Source organism: Dermochelys coriacea, chromosome 11 (genome assembly GCF_009764565.3).
Source record: "Dermochelys coriacea isolate rDerCor1 chromosome 11, rDerCor1.pri.v4, whole genome shotgun sequence".
In the NCBI taxonomy this organism is placed as follows: Eukaryota; Metazoa; Chordata; order Testudines; family Dermochelyidae; genus Dermochelys; species Dermochelys coriacea.
The window spans coordinates 12,961,150-12,980,395 of NC_050078.2; the positions used below are offsets into that span (position 1 = coordinate 12,961,150).

Consider the following 19,246-nt stretch of genomic DNA (forward strand, 5'->3'; position numbering starts at 1 on the left):
CCCCCCTTACTCATCTCTTTTCCAAGCTGAAAAGTCCCAGTTTTATTAATCTCTCCTCATACGGAAGCCATTCCATATCCTTATTCATTTTTGTTGACCTTTTCTGAAACTTTTCCAATTCCAATATATCTTTTTTGAGATGGGGCATCCACATCTGCACGTAGAATTCAAGATGTGGGCATACCATGGATTTATATAGAGGCAATAGGATATTTATTATCTATCCCTTTCTTAATGAGTCCCAACATTCTGTTTGATTTTTGACTGTCACTGCACACTGAGTGGATGTTTTCAGAGAACTATCCACAATTACTCCAAGATCTCTTTTTTGAGTGGTAACAGCTAATTTAGACCCCATCGTTGTATATGTATAGTTAGAATTATGTTTTCCAATGTGCATTACTTTGCATTTATCATCATTGAATTTAATCTGCCATTTTGTTGCCCAGTCACCCAGTTTTGAGAGATCCTTTTGTTGCTCTTCGCAGTCTGCCTGGGACTTAACTATCTTGAGTAGGGTTGCCCACTTTCTACTCGCACGAAACCATACACCCTTGCCCTGCCCCCTGCCCCCACCCTCCTCCAAGGCCCTGCCCATGTCCCACCCCTTCTCTGAGGCCCCACCCCTGCTCGCTCTCCTCACCCTCACTCACTTGCTCATTTTCACCACGCTGGCTCAGGGGGCTGGGGTTCAGAAGGAGGTGAGGGCTCCAGATGGGGGTGTGGGCTCCAGGGTGGGGCCAGAAATGAGGAGTTTGGGGTAAAGGAGGGGGCTCCAGGGTAGAGCCAAGGGGTTCGGCGTATGGGAGGGGGCTCTGGGCTGAGGCAGGGGTGTAGGAGGAGGTACAGGCTCTGGGCTGGGGGCTCAGAGTGCAAGAGGGGGCTCTGGCTGGGGGTGCAGGCTCTGGGGTGAGGCTAGGGATGAGGGGTTTGGGGTGCAGGAGGTTGCTCCAGGCTGGGATCGAGGGATTCAGAGGGAGGAAGGGGGATCAGGGCTGGGATGGGGGTTGGGGCCCAGGAGGGGGCAAAGCGTGCAGACTCTAGGCGGTGCGTACCTCAAGCAGCTCCCAGAAGCAGCAGCATGTCCCTCCTCCAGCTCCTACTCAGAGGTGCGGCCAGGTGACTCTGCACGCTGCCCCATTCGCAAGTGCCACCCCCGCAGCTCCCATTGGCCATTGTTCCCAGCTACGGGGGTAGCACTTGGGGTGGGGGCAGCGTGAGGAGACCTCTGGCTGTCCCTACGCATAGGAGCCAGAGTGGGGACATGCCAGCTGCTTCCCGGGAGCGTCACGGTATGCAGACTAGCAGGGAGCCTAACAGCCCCACTGAGTGGTGCTGCCAACCAGAGAGCGAATGGCTCGGTCAGCGGTGCTGACCAGAGCTGCCAGGATCCCTTTTCAACTGGGTGTTCCGGTCGAAAACTGGATACCTGATCACTCTAATCTTGAGTAGTTTTGTATCATCTGCAGATTTTGCCACCTTACTGTTTACTCCTTTTTCCAGATCATTTATGAATATGTTGAACTGATCCCAGTACAGACCCTTGCAAGGGGACATCACTATTTACCTCTCTCCATTCTGAAAACTGACCATTTATTCCTATTCTTTGTCTCCTATTTTTTAACCAGTTACCAATCCATGAGAGGACTTTCCCTCTTATCCCATGACAGCTTACTTTGCTTAAGAGCCTTTGGTGAGGGACCTTGTCAAAGGCTTTCTGAAAATCTAAATACATTATATCCACTGGATCCCCCTTATCCACATGCTTGTTGACCCCTGTCAAGGTTCCTTCCCCACTCTGAACTCTAGGGTACAGATGTGGGGACCTGCATGAAAAAACCCCTAAGCTTATTTTTACCAGCTTAGATTAAAACTTCCCCAAGGTACAAACTACTTTACCTTTTGTCCCTGGACCTTATTGCTGCCACCACCAAGCGTCTAACAAATATAACAGGGAAAGAGCCCACTTGGAAACGTCTTTCCCTCCAAAATCCCCCCAAGCCCTACACCCCTTTCCTGGGGAAGGCTTGATAAAAATCCTCACCAATTTGCATAGGTGAACACAGACGCAAACCCTTGGATTTTAAGAACAATGAAAAAGCAATCAGGTTCTTAAAAGAAGAATTTTAATTAAAGAAAAAGTAAAAGAATCACCTCTGTAAAATCAGGATGGTAAATGCCTTACAGATTCAAAACATAGAGAATCCCTCTAGGCTAAACCTTTAGTTACAAAGAGACACAAAAACAGGAATATACATTCCATTCAGCACAACTTATTTTATCAGCCATTTAAACAAAACAGAATCTAACGCATATCTTACTAGATTGCTTAGTGACTTTTTACAGGAGTTCTGACCTGCATCCCTGCTCTGTCCTGGCAAAAGCAACATACAGACAGAGAGAACACTTTGTTTCCCCTCCCTCCGGCCCCCCAGCTTTGCAAGTATCTTGTCTCCTCATTGGTCATTTTAGTCAGGTGCCAGCGAGGTTATCTTAGCTTCTTAACCCTTTAGGGGTGAAAGGGTTTTTCCTCTGGCCAGGAGGGATTTAAAGGTGTTTACCCTTCCCTTTATATTTATGACAACCCCCCTCAAAGAATTCTAGTAGATTGGTGAGGCATGATTTCCCTTTACAAAACCCATGTTGACTCTTCCCCAACAAATTATGTTCATCTATGTGTATGACAATTTTGTTCTTTACTTTAGTTTCAACCAGTTTGCCGGTACTGAAATTAGGCTTATCGGCAATAGGTATGATAATCTGCAGACATCATAACTAACTACAGAAGCAACATTGCAAGTTACCCCCTATCATGGCATCAGTGACTTACTATCAGCAAACATCTGTTCATGCCTCCCAGTGGCATAAAAGAAACACTTCAGAGAGTTTCCAGTGTACAATGGCCATCTGTGAAAGGAAAGGCGTATGTGGACTTCATCTGGGACAGCTAAGGGCTCCGGAATGAGTGATGCATGCTTACATAGGCTCTGGCCCACTATCCATTGGCAGAGACATGCAAAGGAACAAAATACCACACACCAGCCTCAATACAAGGTCAGCAGGTTTTAGTTCCTTCATGCAGTGGGTTTTGAAGCTTTATCAATTTGCTGCACCTGGGTTTCTCTGTGGAATCCACAGAATGTCAAATCGCAACTTCCCATGGTTCTTTTCCAGACATTTCTGTCCCTTCTGCACTCATCCCACCCTAGTTTGCTTATTTCCTAGGATGTCAGGCACTAAACCAAAGAATTTAAAAAAAAAATCAAGCTGATGTGCAGATGTTTTATTTACACTATGAAATTATAAAATCTACAGTATCTCATTGATCTACTTCATATCTTGCAGGAGCAAGAACAAACAGTCTATCAGGAAATTTTTTTAAAAAAGTCACTACATTATCTCACTCCTACACCATTGGTAAAGCGCCAAGCACGCTTTTGGCTCCAGATCCATAACAAACACTAAAGCCAAGTCTTCAATGGCAGACAAGTGAGATGCTCCCAAAGATTGTACGGAAAGAAGCAGAGGGAGGAAGGGGAAGAGGAGAGGATATTATACAGTCCACAGTAGTTTATAAGCATTAAAAGCAAAACAGAATCTAGGGATGAACTGAAACCAAACTCCCTGACCCAAACTTTACAAAAGCTGAAATTCAGACCCAGATTTTGCAGCTTGCTCCCATTTGTAAATTAACATCAAAACACTCAAATAAGCACCATGTATGCAAGAATATGAATGTAATCTTGCCAATAAGTTCCCTGTCTGCCTCTCCTACAAAGAAACCCATTAAATATCCACCAGAGGTTAGCAACCAAACATTGTTGTTCTAGAGCAAAGCTAATCTGGCTAGAAAGTGCCTGAATGTTTTCATTTGTTTACAGTAGCACTCAGGATGTGCTAGGTGCTTGCCAAATACTGTCCCTTCCCCAAGGATTTCCCAAACTAGCAGCTAAGGAAACAAAGGTTAGACAAAAAAAGAACTGGAACAACAATAAACAAATTATATACAAAACAACTTGATTCACTGTAGGCAACATTTAGTTCATATAATAATTTAATTCCTGCCTTGATCTGTGCCGGATTTTTCCCTGGCATTTATTTCTTCTTTATTCAGTCCAATATTACATTAATTCAGCCTAAATTTCCCTTTCCTTAACTTCATCATTTGATTCATTTCTCAATAATATCTCTTGTTCCCCCCTCAGCTTCCCAGCATAAATACCAGAGATGACATTTTTTTCAGTGGTTTTGATAAGAACAGCCTTTTTTTTTTTTTCCTTCTTTTGCTCATTCCATAGGAGGCTAAGTTTGGCAGGGAATAAAGGCGCAATGGCAGCTCCCACTATGAAAGAAGAGCTTCCTTCAGAGCCATCTGCTTTCACCAGCACACCTGAGCAGCTCCAGGAATATTGGCAAACAGGCCTCCAAGGGGAGGTCAACTAGATTCCTCTGCTGTCACCCAGAAAACATTACGCTGATGAAAAGATCCCAAAGACTGTATAAATTAGTACAAGTTTAAAAGGAATATGTAAGGCCTTAGCGGTCTGAAGAAAGGATTCTGGTTTTTCCTCTAGATTCCAGCAGAAAGGGGAGGGCTATAGCTGTCTGAATCACTTTGCAAATCCATATTCTATTTCTCTGATATATTTTTACTCATATACCCCTGCCATGGCATCATCTTTAAAACCACACTATGGAGAGGCCTTTAATACTATCCACTTAAAATCTGCATATCTTGCAGTTTCTTCTTTAAGAGATTATTAATCATGATTATCAGGGTAGTGCCTAAGGACCAGCCAAGAATGGGGCCCCTTTGTGCTAGGCACTGTACAAACAGAGTAACAGACAGCCCTTGCTAGAAGAGCTCGCAAATTTAAGTAGACTAGGAGACACAGGAAAGGGGGAAAGAGTAGAACACACAAGCAGAGTGAACAAGGTAATGGTGGCAAATATGTCTGTTTCATTATTTGGAGGGGGGGTTAGTTAGGAGGGGATCAGATGAATGGAAACAACAGGGAAGAGAGAGGGGGCATTGAAAGGAACAGGAGTGAGGGGGACAGGGCAGTGGAAAAGAGGGTAGGAGGGGAAGATGTGAAGTGAAGCTTAAGTGAAGAGACTGAGGGATTGGAGCAAACAACCAATCAGCACAGGGCAGAAAAAGTCCAGTCAAACCTGCAGAAAGTTGTCTGAATGGCCAAAGGTCGCTGTTTCTGCAGCTGCTCCTATCAGCTGGAGTCTCTGGCTCCTTCTTCTCTACAGTTCTCCCCTCCCCGCAAGGTCACATGGTGCAGAGTAGGGGATTTAAATTGACTCATTTCAGTCCTAGCCTTCAAGGTGTTCTGCTGTGAGCAAACCAAATTTGTGTTCATTTCTAGGTTTCTAATAGCCTCAAGAACTGTGCTGATCCACCTGATTCACAGGAACTCAAAGACTGCACCGATATCAGCAAGTTCCTGTAGTCAAACCCTGAAGAATGTTAGCGCTACAACCTGTGAAATGGATCTTGTCCCTCCTGGATGGAGAGAGCTAGTAAAGAGCAGCTACGCCCACTACTGATGGAAATTATCAGTGGCTCCTTCAGAGAAGCACACCTCCCAAACTCCTTGGAAAATGCAATAGTTTTGCCAAGTCCACAAGAAGCCAGCACTCAACCCTGCTGGTCTTCTGGTTGGATTGGGGAAAAGCTTTGAAGTAGCTGCCAATATACTATTCCCACCTTCCTATGAAAGTCTACAGCCCCATTCAAAGTAGTCATGGTTGACTCCTCACTAAACTTGGATAACCAGTGTCTAAAAATGCCTTCTTTCATCTCCAGGTTACTAGAAATTTTTTCTCCCTCTTCCCACAAGAGACCTAGTCACAGTAATCTGTGCATTTGTCACCTCTAGGCAGGATCACTGTAATTCACTTAATCTGAAACTGAATGTGAAGACAGGCTCCAGTTAGTACAGAATGCATATGCCTACTTCCTCCAAGGCTTAGGGCCCCAGAAGCACATCAGGCCCATGCTCAAATCCTTCCAATGGCTTCCGGTCAGTTTCAGGTGTCAGTTTAAGGCCTTGGTCCTAATTTCAAAGCGACTAATGGATCAAGGCCCCAGCTACACTAAAGACTGAATTTCAGTGGATGTATGGCTGACACAGCTACGCTCCTCTGGGAAAAGCAGATTGCAAAACCTGGGATGAAGCACATGGGAGCAAAGCATTCTCAGTTGAGAGAAGATCTGGCTATGGAGAAAATTTCCAGAGGAGATCAGAGGAATCCAAAGCCTGTCTGTGTTCAGGGAATGATGTAATGCCTACCTCTTTAAAAAGCAGCAAAATGGCAATCACAACATTGGCAGCCCAATTTATCCTCCCAGCCCACCATCTCCAAAAACACCTGATCACCATGTAACAAACAAAGCAACCAACCAAAACAAAAACCAAAACTATCCCAAGCAGTGTTATTAGCTCAAATAGGGAAGAGAGCCAGAGATTCCATGAAGTGTACTAGGCACTTGGCTACTGATTTCACCTGGAAAGCACTCAGATACTATGGTGCTAGGCAGCAGTGTAAAACCCTAAGGCCACGTCTATACTACAGGGACTCTACTGGCATAGCTACGGTGCCACAGGTGTGCCAGCATAACTGTGTAGCATAGATGCAGCCTACACTGACAGAAGGGGTATTTCTGTTGGTGTAGAAACACCACCTCCCTGAACAAGGGTAGCTAAGTCAATGCAAGCATTCTTCCATCAGCCTAGCTGCATCTACACCAGGGGCTAGGTTGACACAGCTGTGTCACTCCTGGAGGGTTGGGGGGGACAGTAGATTTTTCACACCCCTGAGCGATGTAGCTATGTCGACCTACATTTTAAGTGTAGACGAGGCCTAAGACAGGCAGAACTCACACTGGGCAATGAACTGGAATTGCTTGTTGAGAGCCCCTCAGAACACACACACTGCACTTTAAAGACATTTTGCCTCAATCAGAACGAAAGGAGGTAGGAGTCAAACTGTTAATCAGATTTAAAGAGTCCCTTATTCCATCTGGTCATATAAGAAAAGAGAAAAGGTTATTACAGCACTTTCAATTATCTAACCACAAGCCACGAGCTACATGCAGGGAAAGTTCAGCTAGAGCCAGCTGTGTGATAGTTCTCATCAGAGCCCACACCCTCAACATGCAGTTCTGCTCTGAAAAGTGACTGTCAAAATGGCATCGTTGGCTTCCATGTTTATTGGGTCTTAATGATTTCTGTTCTGACTGTGCTAAAAGACAATACCATGGAGTAAGTAAAACACCAAAAGCTATCCATTTCTGAGGGCTCTTTTTCAGTATTGGAGTGCATTAAGTTAGTACTATACCCATAAATATTTCATGGTTTTTAGGAGCTAACACTATAAAGATCACTGGTCAGAAAATTATTTTGGGGAATACAAACTGAGCATATAATACATGCTATTATACTGATACCATTTTAACACCCAAATATTTATATTTTGTAAAAATATCCATCTACAAAACTTTAGACATGGGATCTACCTCCATGAATTTAAGTTCCAATGGAGCCATATTTGGTTTAAAACTGGCATTCCCTGGCAGAATAATGCTACAATGCTTGGACTATAAATGCTAATTAATGAAAACATGAAAGTGAAATGGTCTAGAAATCCACGATCAGAAAATATAACTACTAGACTACTGTGTTTTCATCGTTCAAGTTTAAGAGAAATAGACAAAAGTGATATGCAAACCAAGAATGTTTTTAGATTTTCAGAATAAATAATCCAAGGTGACATTTATAATACAGTTAAAAACATTGTCTTTTAGAAATACATGGTTCTTAACTGGCCAGTTTATTATTTCATTATTATGATTGGTATTTGCAAAGAAAGGCTTTGAAATGGATATTTAAATAGCTGACCCAACTAGATCTAAGAATGTATTTCTCTCTTGTAAATAGATTTTCCCCCTTTTTTGCCCCAAATTCCATTTAGAAATCTTTACCAAAAAAAAAATCTATGGCTTGCTATGCAACATCACAACACTAGTGCCAAAAACTGACCTACAATTAACAGTCACAACAACTACCAGACAAACATTTGCATTGGCAGAATTGTTCAAAAATTGACTTTCTATGCCAAGAAAAAAAGTCTATTGGATACCCACAGCTTAATAGACAACATTCCTTTATTCTAAAATCACCACCACCGATTACTTGGCTGAAATACTTCTTGCAGCTGTATACAAGATGTCTCAAAAGCAGAGGCTTTTGCTGCATTCCTTCTCCCTGTACACACTATGCAGTCTTTTGCAACGGCATGAAAACTATTATTATTTTAGGTAACACAGTAATGCAGTCTTAACAGGTTTCCCCTAACAGTCGTAGCTGTGCCTATGAATAAATGAAAGCTAACAAAGTGTCTGAGCACTACAGCGGTTCTGCCTTTCAGCTCAAGACTATGACAAAAGAAATTTAAAAAAGAAATTCTAAAAAATGTCCTAACTGAACTAGAAGAAAAGTAGCAGTGCAGAAATGGGCAGCAAAGAACTTGAGAATTTTACCTCTGGCCAAACTAGTTGATGGCCACACAAGCAGTGAACCTCCTTAATCACAGATCTAGGGCCGAGCAATAAAACAGCTACAGTAAGTCACAATTGCTCTTTGTTCTTCATACAATGACTTTTGCTCAGTTTCTTAGGCAAGGTCCTAAAGGGATTATGAACAGAATTTCTTGGTCTTTTCCCCCCTCTCCATTTGAGGATCCAGATAATTAAACTCACATAGGGCCCAATATACTAGGCACATGGCAATGATGAGCTCATTTACACTGGTTCAAAGTGAGTATAAAGTGGGTATAAAATACATGCAACTGCTCTGATCTGGTTATTCCACTTTGCACTGGTATAAATGACTGCATGAGAGGCAAAAAACGATGAAGAGGGCCCACAGGGGATTAGAAACTGAACTTCATTTCTTTCCCTCGAGTGGCAGGTTTGCAGCTCTGCTTCCCCTGCCCTGACCCAGTGGAATGGACTGGGGTATAAATCCCAGAACTACGTGGATTTTTTAGCCTCCTCTCCACTGTTTCAGGGATCATGTTACCCCTCCCCTGGTCCAAAGAAGCCATATTGCTAGGGACTCTCCCCCCAGCCAGTGCACCCAGAAAGCCCATTTGGAATGTCACACATTGGAAAAGGTAGTCCTGAGGGAATTGTGCCAAAAAAATAAAAATTCTGCGCCAAAAAAATAAAAATTTAGCACACAATATTTTAAAATTTTGCTAAATTCTTCAAATTTTATTTGTCAATAAATAAATATGGAGGCTCCAGCATGGCAGTAGGTAGCACAGGCCATTGGCTGCATGGAGCTGGGAGATCACCTTGCAGCCCCCTCCCTACCCCTGCTCTCTCCCTGAAATAGGCACTCAATGGTGAGGCTACACCCGACCCTGATGCAGCGCAAGGGCCAGGCCTGCCCCAGAAACACCTCAGGGCCCTGCCCCTCTGCACCAGATGTGGGCAGGCAGGCTCAGCCCAGCAGGATCCAAGTGTACAGGGGCTTAGTCCGGGGGGATCCATGTGCGGGGTGAGAGGGTTTTCTGTGGGGCAATCTAGGTGTCGGTGGCTTGGTGAGGGGTCTGGGTGCAGGAAGGATTGGATGCAAAGGGACTCTGCAGGAGGGTTCTGGGTCCTGGGGCAATGGGACTCTGCAGGGGGGTCCAGGTGAACGTGGTTAGGACTCAGGAGGGTCTGGGTGTAGGGGGCTCAGCGGAAGTCTGGTGCTAGGGGAGTGGGAGTCCAGGTGCAGCTGGTTGGGGCTCAGTGGGATAGAGGTCCAGGTGCGGGGGGCTCATTGGGATGGTCCAGGTGCAGGGGGTGGGGCTCATCAGGGTGGGAGTTTGATGGGCCTGCTTAATGGAGGAGCCTCAACTGCTGCCCCTGAGAGGACACCGCATGCCAGGCTCCTGCTCCCCCACCCCAGACACACACTTCCCCTATTGCCTTCTCTTCCCCATCTATCCCCCTTCCCCACCCCAGCCCCCTTTCCCTGCCCCACCACATGCACCACCATTGTAGTGAAAACAGGATGGCTCCCAGCACACAGAAGGGGTGCACAACTGGTACTAGGACCTAGCAGGCGGCATCCAAGAGGCACCCTCCTTCAGTTGGGCAGCTCTGTGCTCGCAGAAATGGGGGACAGGGCCAGCGGCATGTGACCTTCCGTGTCCACACACACACACACACTTCACCTGTAGTTGAGAAAGCAATACCCCCCCCTCCAAACTACGCCAATGGGAGTCCAGACCCCCACATGGCTTCCCTTTGCTTCCTCATCATTTTTGTGCAGGAAAGCAAAGAAATGTGTGTGGGGGGGAGGACATGAATTCTGCGTACGCACAGCGGCACAGAATTCTCCCAGGAGTAAAAAGGGGTGCTAAGACAGCATTCAATTTTGAGATGGATCACATAGACTTGGTATTTAGTAACAGCAAAATGTTTGTGACTGTGATTTAAGATAAACTATGCAAAAAGCCTTACACTGCTGTGCTAAGTGACATGCCATATATTGTGGAACAGGGGACTGGTCCATATATCTTTACTATATAACAACCAACATCAGTTCTTCAGAACCCACATGACATCTGCATTTCTACGCAAAGTGACCACTAGATCTTTGCAGTACACTGTACTTCCCCTCCCAGTCCAGCATTTGGAATCATAGCTCATCAGGTAGGTTTTAATTTAGGGCCCAGCCCTGCAAGGAGGTGAGCACTCTGTGCATACATTATAAGCTCTTTAGGGCAGGATCATGCTTTTTGTTTCTCTCTTAAGCACTATGCACAATTTAGGACACTACATAAGTAATAACTTAAGGCTATCATTTTATTAGGTAGTGTATATATTATAAACACGCACTGTAAATCTGGATACAAGACAGTGTTGCAGTACGTTTTTATGGGCTACTCTGCCATTTTTCAATCTGTCCTGTGAAAAGGGCAGTACGTAGCTGCAGTGCCCCAGGAAGAGATCAGGCGGGGAATTGCCATAATTCCCTCCTTGATTTCACCCTTCCTCCAGGGGGAAAAACAAGCCTATATTTAATGTAGATTGATTCCTCCTCTGTGTTGGCTCAGCTATGCAGAACAGCACATGGCATGGGTAGATCAAAGACTCTGCCCTCTCTCAGACCCTGCCTACCCACCTGTGTGGCAGAGGGGAGTAGCAGCCCAGTCGAGACTGCTCTTCTTCCTGCTCTGTAACCTCTCCAAGCATTTAGCCTATACAGGGGTGTAAGAGAGTATAATCTTGCCCTATATTTCCAAACCCAGCCCCTGACCTTTGAGCACTCTGCAACCCTCCTCCATTTGGATACTATTTAAGGAAGAGATCCAATCATTTCTGCCCACACAGAAGTTTGGAAGCTGAATATTCCCAGATCTGAAAACCAGGTCCTGGCATTGTGCAAACACTATGGAAAGTATGGCCAAGCACACAATCAGATTCTTTCCAGGCTTTGCAGAAACAGTAGCTAGTTTATAAAATATAAAGTCAAATGCCAGTGACTAGGGTCATTAGAACTCCAGTAAAACCGACTGAGGATGTGACCATCGTATAACCTTCAGTGAAAAGTAATTCACATAGTGCAACATTCACCAACACACAGTGGTCTGAAAATACGACGTATGGGATTAATTCAGCAAAACATGCTGACCCAGCAAGGTTATTGTACTGAGCAAATGCTAGAATGCAAGTATATTTAGGATGCATAGAAAGGGAAAAGCAGATCCACTTCTTGGTTTGTCAAAGAACTTATAAATTATGAGTGTGAGACAGTCTAAACAGGTGGGGTGTGGAGGAACTCCCCTCGTCTTTACCAATCTTGTTCAGTGGGGAATGGTTCTGGGAAGAAGGAAAGGAAAGGAAAGGAAAGGAAAGGAAAGGAAAGTCTGTCTCTCTGTTTTGCAGTAAGCAGTTTATATTAACCCACTAAAAGCCCACAAGTGGAACAGAAAAGCAAGACCATGTACATACCTCTTTGGAGCACCAAGCGCATTTTGGATGAATGAGCAGGCACTCTTCACAGGAGGTAGCACTTCCACTTGTGCAAATATTGAGACCTTCAACAATAAAAAACAAGAGAGAATGGGGTCATCTTACAGGTGGAATAGCTTGAAATTGGTAGCTTAGTGCTCATCGCAATACACTTTATGTAACAATTGATGCAAGATTAAACATTTCACAGGCCTTTAGAGCTTGAACCACCAAAAATTAGGACTCTAGTGATTTCCTTTCCGCCCTGCTCAGATCAATTTATTTTGGAAGAGTTAGTCAATTGATCAATCTAATTAAATATTTCCAAGACTTCTGCTAGAACACAACAGTCATTACTTTGACATGAATGTTGCTCCTTGCAAATCCTAGATAACATTGACTTTTAAAAGCTAGCAAAACAAGTCCCAGTAGGCTTTTTATGATGATGATGATGATGATGATGATTTCCTTTTCATTTGAATGAACTAATAGGGTAAAATATTAATACATCTTTTTAATCTTAAATTAACCTTTAATTGTCTCCTATCCCCACTTCCCACACGAGTGATTTACATAATTGAGTCACCTCCTTACTCAAAATTGCTTTAATTTATTAAGAGTCATTTCCATAGGATATCCAGGTTAAGCAGGACAGCTCGTTTATATTGGGTAGTGTCCAATGCATCTTAGAATGGAACATGTTGGTCCACGCTGTATGGTAGTACGTTTTTTATGTGGAGTGCTAATGCAAAACACACATAGACTCTGGCACACACAACTTGCAATGTTATCGGCACCCTTAAATTATTAGTGTCATACAAAGTAAAGACAACCAACAGGATTTTATATCCAGAATCTAGTATGGAGGTTCTGAGCACATTAAATTAGTGCTGAGTTGCCATCACTAGTGTTAAATCGTACTAAACATCAAAAGTATTAGGTTTGAATGCAACAGCGTAAGTTTAATGGTATCTGTAGATATGATGAAAATAACCATTGATGTCTCTGTGCTCCAGTGTGCTGCTATTAATGTCAACTGTCGATAACTAATTAGACAAAATTCCAACAGAGGAATCTATGTGGATGCTGCACAGTCTAAAAGGAAATGCCTCGGGCTTGAATTCTGAGCCCACTTATTTTTCCCACACTGAATGTCAATGAAAGCATTTAACGCCTCGTGCTACAGCTCATCTGTTTGCAGACAATTATATCCACAGACACTATTGCACTATGCATAAAGCCAGTGAAGGCTGAGCGAACTTGGTGATGTCTGGAAATGGGCTGATTAAAGTTTTGCTCTTTAGGAGGAACTTTTTGTTGTAATGTCGGCTTCTGAGTCCCAACAGCTGCCTTCCTTGAATGCATGTATATTTAAAAATTTTAAATGTTGGATTTGGCTGTATGAGTCACTCAAGTCTGAGGGATGTATCGAAGAGGAAGGAAGTAGTGAATCAAGCTGGACAGCTGTATAAGGGAATGCCATGCTCTAGGTTAGAAGCTAGTAATGGGTAAGCTATTCCATCACAATTTTTAAGTCATGATTGTGCCCTGACTGTTTATGTCAATGCCTCACACTGGCAATTATCTATAACCCACAGGATGATTCATTTTAACTCACTCTCCCTAAACCAAGGGAGCTATGACTTGTACTCTTTCAATGAAAAAAGAAAAGGAGTACCCGTGGCACCTTAGAGACTAACAAATTTATTAGAGCATAAGCTTTCGTGAGCTACAGCTCACTTCATCGGATGCACGAAAGCTTATGCTCTAATAAATTTGTTAGTCTCTAAGGTGCCACGGGTACTCCTTTTCTTTTTGCGAATACAGACTAACACGGCTGCTACTCTGAACTCTTTCAATGGTTTTCATTGAAGGATACCATCTGGTTTTGTTTTCATTTAACAATAGTTAACAATTATGATAATGTTATTTAACTGATTGCTATTATATACATGCAATTTACTCCTTAAACCAAGGCCAATTTCTGGACTTTTCAAGAATTCAAAAAATGAAACAAAATATTGATTATAAAACTGAGCTACTGTCTGCACAGATCTGTAATTAACACATTGAACTCTATTTCCAAACCATGCAATTAGATGTGGTTTTCAGAGAAGCTGTAAAGCTTTCCCCACTCACAAGAAGTCTTGCAGCAATGGGTTTTGTAGTATAGCAAAACTGCTGTGTTTTATTTTCCTTATAAATGAATTCAGGGGGCAAAGGAGGGGACTAATTGGAGAGAAAACAAACTGTTGTAGAAATCAGCCTTCCTGTTGCAGGTACAACCAGCACCACTGCTCTAAATGTCCAAGATGGGTCTCTGATACTGGTTTTAAAAAGTCAGTGCCTCACTAATGATATTTTGTGATGTTTACCAAGTAGTATGGTTAAGAGGACATCTGTAGAATCCAACAGCGGCTGAGTTTTAATCAGATTTCAGAGTAGCAGCCGTGTTATTCTGTATTCGCAAAAAGAAAAGGAGTACTTATGGCATTACAGTGTGTATGATAAAACCCAGTTTCATGTTCTCTGTGTGTGTATATAAATCTCCCCTCTGTATTTTCCACCAAATGCTCAAATAAATTTGTTAGTCTCTAAGGTGCCACAATTACTCCTTTTCTTTTTGAGAATACAGACTAACATGGCTGCTACTCTGAAACCTTGATTACAATAGATACACCTCCATGTAAAACATTTCAGCTTCAGCAAAACAGCATATTTGGACAAAAATGTTCGGACAAGCTCTAGCTGGGAAAGGAATCCACCTCTCCAAAGCCACAGATCTCCACAGCTGCTAACATGCCATCCTAGTACAGTAGCCTCTGGCATAACCCAAGCTTGCATGCCGCCAACCACAAGAGGCTGGGGGATCTGCACCCATTCTCCATATTGCTCTGCCCTGTATCTAGTTCCACGCTGCTCAAGCACCCAGCAGGCTCTGAGTGGTTTCCTCAAATCGTGCCATTTCTTTGGAACAGCAGAACTGCACTGGTTCCAATGCAAGAGGGACCTCTGCACTCGTGGGGGAAAAGGGCAAGCTTTGCACCCAGGAGGATAACTCAGCTATGATCCCAAAATTCTGATGATGCAGAGTGAGCTACACCAAACAGCAACTTTGTGAGAGGCGGCCAGGGAGGCCACCAAACAGATGCTCCATGCAAATTGCTGTTACCTTTTTTTAAACCAGTTCTGCCATTAAGCCCAATATAGCCAGCTCCATAGTACATAACACATTTCAATGTACCGGCTTGCCTAAAACAGAGATACAGAGTTAGCTCTGTATCCATGTAGTAAGGTGCGAGATTTCATCCACCTTAGCTATGTAGGGGCTAAAACATCTGTGTGGTCCACTGAAGTCAGTAGGAGTTATGAGTACTCAGCATCTCTTAGGATGGAAGAAAATCTATGGTGAAAATCTGTTGAGTTTTACTGCCCCACGCCATAGCACTCTCTACAGGATAAAGAGCTTGTAAATGTAGCTAGTTAATAGTGTAAACACAAGGGGTAAATAAATGAATAGTGGACTCAAAGCAGTTTATTGGGCTTACTTTATAAGAGACCAGCACTACACTAATAGAGTGGCCATTTCCAGTATTATCAGAGCACAATCACAAATTGCTGCTGTTTTAATAGGTGTCCAGGAGCCATAAAAGCATCCCTGCTGAGGAGGACAATGACAGCTCTCTGGATTAAGTACATCTTTCACATTAGGGCTGAACCTGTGCCAGGAGCAATAAAAGGAAAGGAGGCCTAAATATCAACAGATAATAAAATGAATGTTTTAGACTTTATGATTATTAATGCTGCCACTCGCCATCTAGATCACTGAAGACCTGTAACCCAAACACTCAGGGAGCCTAATCAATATTCCAGGGAGGAATCTTTCTTCAGTTGAAGCTGATTATAATCAAACTTTATTCCTTTTCATGCCAAGTAGAGAATGGCTTGAGTTGTAAAATCCAGACCCACAAAGTTTAAGGCGGTTCACATCCAGGGATGTGGTCTGCTAGGCCACATTCAATAGCAAGTCTCTACCAACTCTGAAAATAAAGCATCACATTAAAAAGAAAAACCTTGAAGTGGGGACCTTGGAGAATATCTATGAGCAAGAACTTGCCTGTTCTTTGTGCTTAGCAGCGAAATTCAAAATTGTTCAGAAACCATTGGAAATCAAAGCTGAGCCCCTCGTACAAATGATTCAAGTCAATATGACTGCTGGCTAGCTCTCTACTAGCCTCTCAGGACACTTAGAGAAAGATAATCTGGCCTGTTCAGATAACAACTGCTTCTTGTACTACCATTACAATTTTTGCTACGAATGGACACAGAGATCTGGTAATTTTGAGAAACAGCAAAAAGCAATAGTATATATGGAACCCTGGGCACATGCAATTCCATGCTTAGCTGAAGACAACACACCTCAAGTGTGACTTACTCAAAACATCTGTATTTTTAAGAGCAAGTCACATGTGGTTGTTATTTACCACTGTGATATTTGGCAATTTGGTAAACGTTTTGGAATATAAAACACAATCAAAACACAGGAGGAAAAAATCAAGAAAACCTTTGGGCTGGTTAACTGGTCTATTGTATTGGGACTATTGATTTTCATGCTCTGTATTTTTATTTTCAGTTATAATAATTATATATAGTCTCTGGGGGGGAAAAAATTTATTTGGATTGCTAGTAAAAAGGGATACCAGTCCAAAACCTCTTGAGCACCCTGATACCACTTACAAAAAAAAATTTAACAGCCTGTCCCCAAATTTGATGGGAGTTTGTTGTTTTCAGAAGCACACGTAGAATGAACTAGCGCTTTCATTGTTTGGCCTAAAATGAGGAGAACCAAGGACCGTAATATGGTGCATGTGTGTGGACTTTGTGAGGTGTACTTCTTTCCTGATACGGTTATCTCATTTCTATAGGTGTGTCAGAGTCATTTCGGGCAGTATCATTAACCATATACCAGCTACTGCACTACGCTCTGTCTTGAAACCAATTCAACTCCTTTATAAAGAGCCCCTAATAACATGGCCAAACCCAGCATTAAAAACACCTCCTCACAACCTGCACATTTTCCCTGGGCTCAGATGGGGGAACCCTACCACAGAGACCTCTTTTGTGCTTCCGGATAAACAACCCCAATCATTGGTGGCTGCGCCTCAGTGGTGGACAAAGTGAGCTCTGTAATATCTATAGTGCCCCTACAGAGCTTTGAGTCCAAAGGCCGTGTAGGAGACCTACAGTATCAAGGTTATGGAATTTAAAAACAAAAACAGATTATTTAAAAACCTGACCTCACACTTGGCAAGGCAACTCCCATCTTTTCATGTATTTATACCTGCTACTGTATCTTCCACTCCATGCATCTGATGAAGTGGGTTCTAGCCCACGAAAGCTTATGCCCAAATAAATGTGCCACAAGGGCTCCTCTTGTTTTCGCTGATACAGACTAATCAATCTCCCCTCTGTTTTTTCCACCAAATGCATCCGATGAAGTGAGCTGTAGCTCAGGAAAGCTTATGCTCTAATAAATTTGTTAGTCTCTAAGGTGCCACAAGTCCTCCTGTTCTTTTTAGGGCTACCCCCTGAAACAGATTATTTATAACCTTCAATCCAGAAAGTGTTTCAAGGAGTCTTTTGTGCTTGGGGGTGGGGGGAGATCACCTGCCCCTCTAAAGGGGGGGGGGAATCCAGAACCCAGTTTGCCCCCAGAATCGGGAACATCCATGGGGCGCTTCATCTGTCTTTAGCTGCGTCAGGGGAAGGCCGCCCTCCCTGAGCACTTGGCAAAGGGATGCCTTCCCAGGAAGAAACAACCCCCACCCCACCCCCCGCTAGTCACTTTCCCCACCCCCCTCTCTCTTGTCACAAGCCCCTGTGCAGCCCCAGGAAGCCACCACAGAGCGGATGGTTAGTGCTATTATCCCTGCCGCGCAATCTTCGCAATTTCCACTCAGAGCAGCCCCCAACTTCCCGGTCGGGTGGGACTCGAACACCCAGCTTACCCCTGAGGTGGTGGAGCAGGGCGGAGAGGACGAAGAGGCGGGCGGCGCTGGGGGAAGAGAGCCCCCGTCTCCGGGGCATAGTGCCGGCAGCCGAGGAGCCCGCCGAGCTAGCAGCGGCCACAGCCGCCTGGCCGGCGGGAGGCAGCGAGCCGCTCGGCCGCTGCAGCAGGAGCGATCCCGGGCTGCCGGGCGTGCATTCCTGTCCCGGCGAACAGGGGGACCACGCAGCGCCTCAGGGGATCCCCTCCCCGGCCATCAGCAGCGGGCACCGGCCTGGAGCGCAGCGCCACCGACTCAGGAATTGCGTGGCGGGACCTCCCGGTTTGCAGCCAAGTTCCCCAAGCCTTGGATTAATCCCTTCATTTCTCCCTCCCCGAGTCTGTCCCCTCCCTCCCCGGGCCGGGCGCCCCCTGTCCCCTCCCTCCCCGGGTCTGCCCCCGCCCCCTGTCCCCTCCCTCCCCGGGCCGGGCGCCCCCTGTCCCCTCCCTCCCCGGGTCTGCCCCCGCCCTCCCCGGGCCGGGCGCCCCCTGTCCCCTCCCTCCCCGGGCGGGGCGCCCCCTGTCCCCTCCCTCCCCGGGTCTGCCCCCGCCCTCCCCGGGCCGGGCGCCCCCTGTCCCCTCCCTCCCCGGGCCGGGCGCCCCCTGTCCCCTCCCTCCCCGGGTCTGCCCCCGCCCTCTGTCCCCTCCCTCCCCGGGCCGGGCGCCCCCTGTCCCCTCCCTCCCCGGGTCTGCCCCCGCCCTCCCCGGGCCGGGCGCCCCCTGTCCCCTCCCTCCCCGGGCGGGGGCGCCCCCTGTCCCCTCCCTCCCCGGGTCTGCCCCCGCCCTCCCCGGGCCGGGCGCCCCCTGTCCCCTCCCTCCCCGGGCCGGGCGCCCCCTGTCCCCTCCCTCCCCGGGTCTGCCCCCGCCCTCTGTCCCCTCCCTCCCCGGGCCGGGCGCCCCCTGTCCCCTCCCTCCCCGGGTCTGCCCCCGCCCCCTGTCCCCTCCCTCCCCGGGCCGGGCGCCCCCTGTCCCCTCCCTCCCCGGGTCTGCCCCCGCCCTCCCCGGGCCGGGCGCCCCCTGTCCCCTCCCTCCCCGGGCCGGGCGCCCCCTGTCCCCTCCCTCCCCGGGTCTGCCCCCGCCCTCTGTCCCCTCCCTCCCCTGGCCGGGTGCCCCCTGTCCCCTCCCTCCCCGGGCCTGCCCCCGCCCTCCCCGGGCCGGGCGCCCTCTGTCCCCTCCCT

At 45.8% G+C, this 19,246-nt stretch overlaps 1 protein-coding gene across 1 annotated transcript in view; it reads right to left on the reverse strand.

The window, feature by feature from the left end:
* ITGB5 (integrin subunit beta 5) overlaps nucleotides 1-18,464 on the reverse strand; it is a 129,664-nt gene extending 111,200 nt beyond the window's left edge. The window contains exons 1-2 of the mRNA XM_038422629.2: nucleotides 18,031-18,464; nucleotides 12,023-12,108 (exon numbers count right to left, since the gene is read on the reverse strand). Of these exons, the coding sequence (XP_038278557.1) occupies nucleotides 12,023-12,108; nucleotides 18,031-18,109 (165 nt within the window). The 5' untranslated portion in view covers nucleotides 18,110-18,464. The remainder of the gene's footprint in view (nucleotides 1-12,022; nucleotides 12,109-18,030) is intronic.
* Between the last annotated feature and the right edge of the window lie 782 nt (nucleotides 18,465-19,246).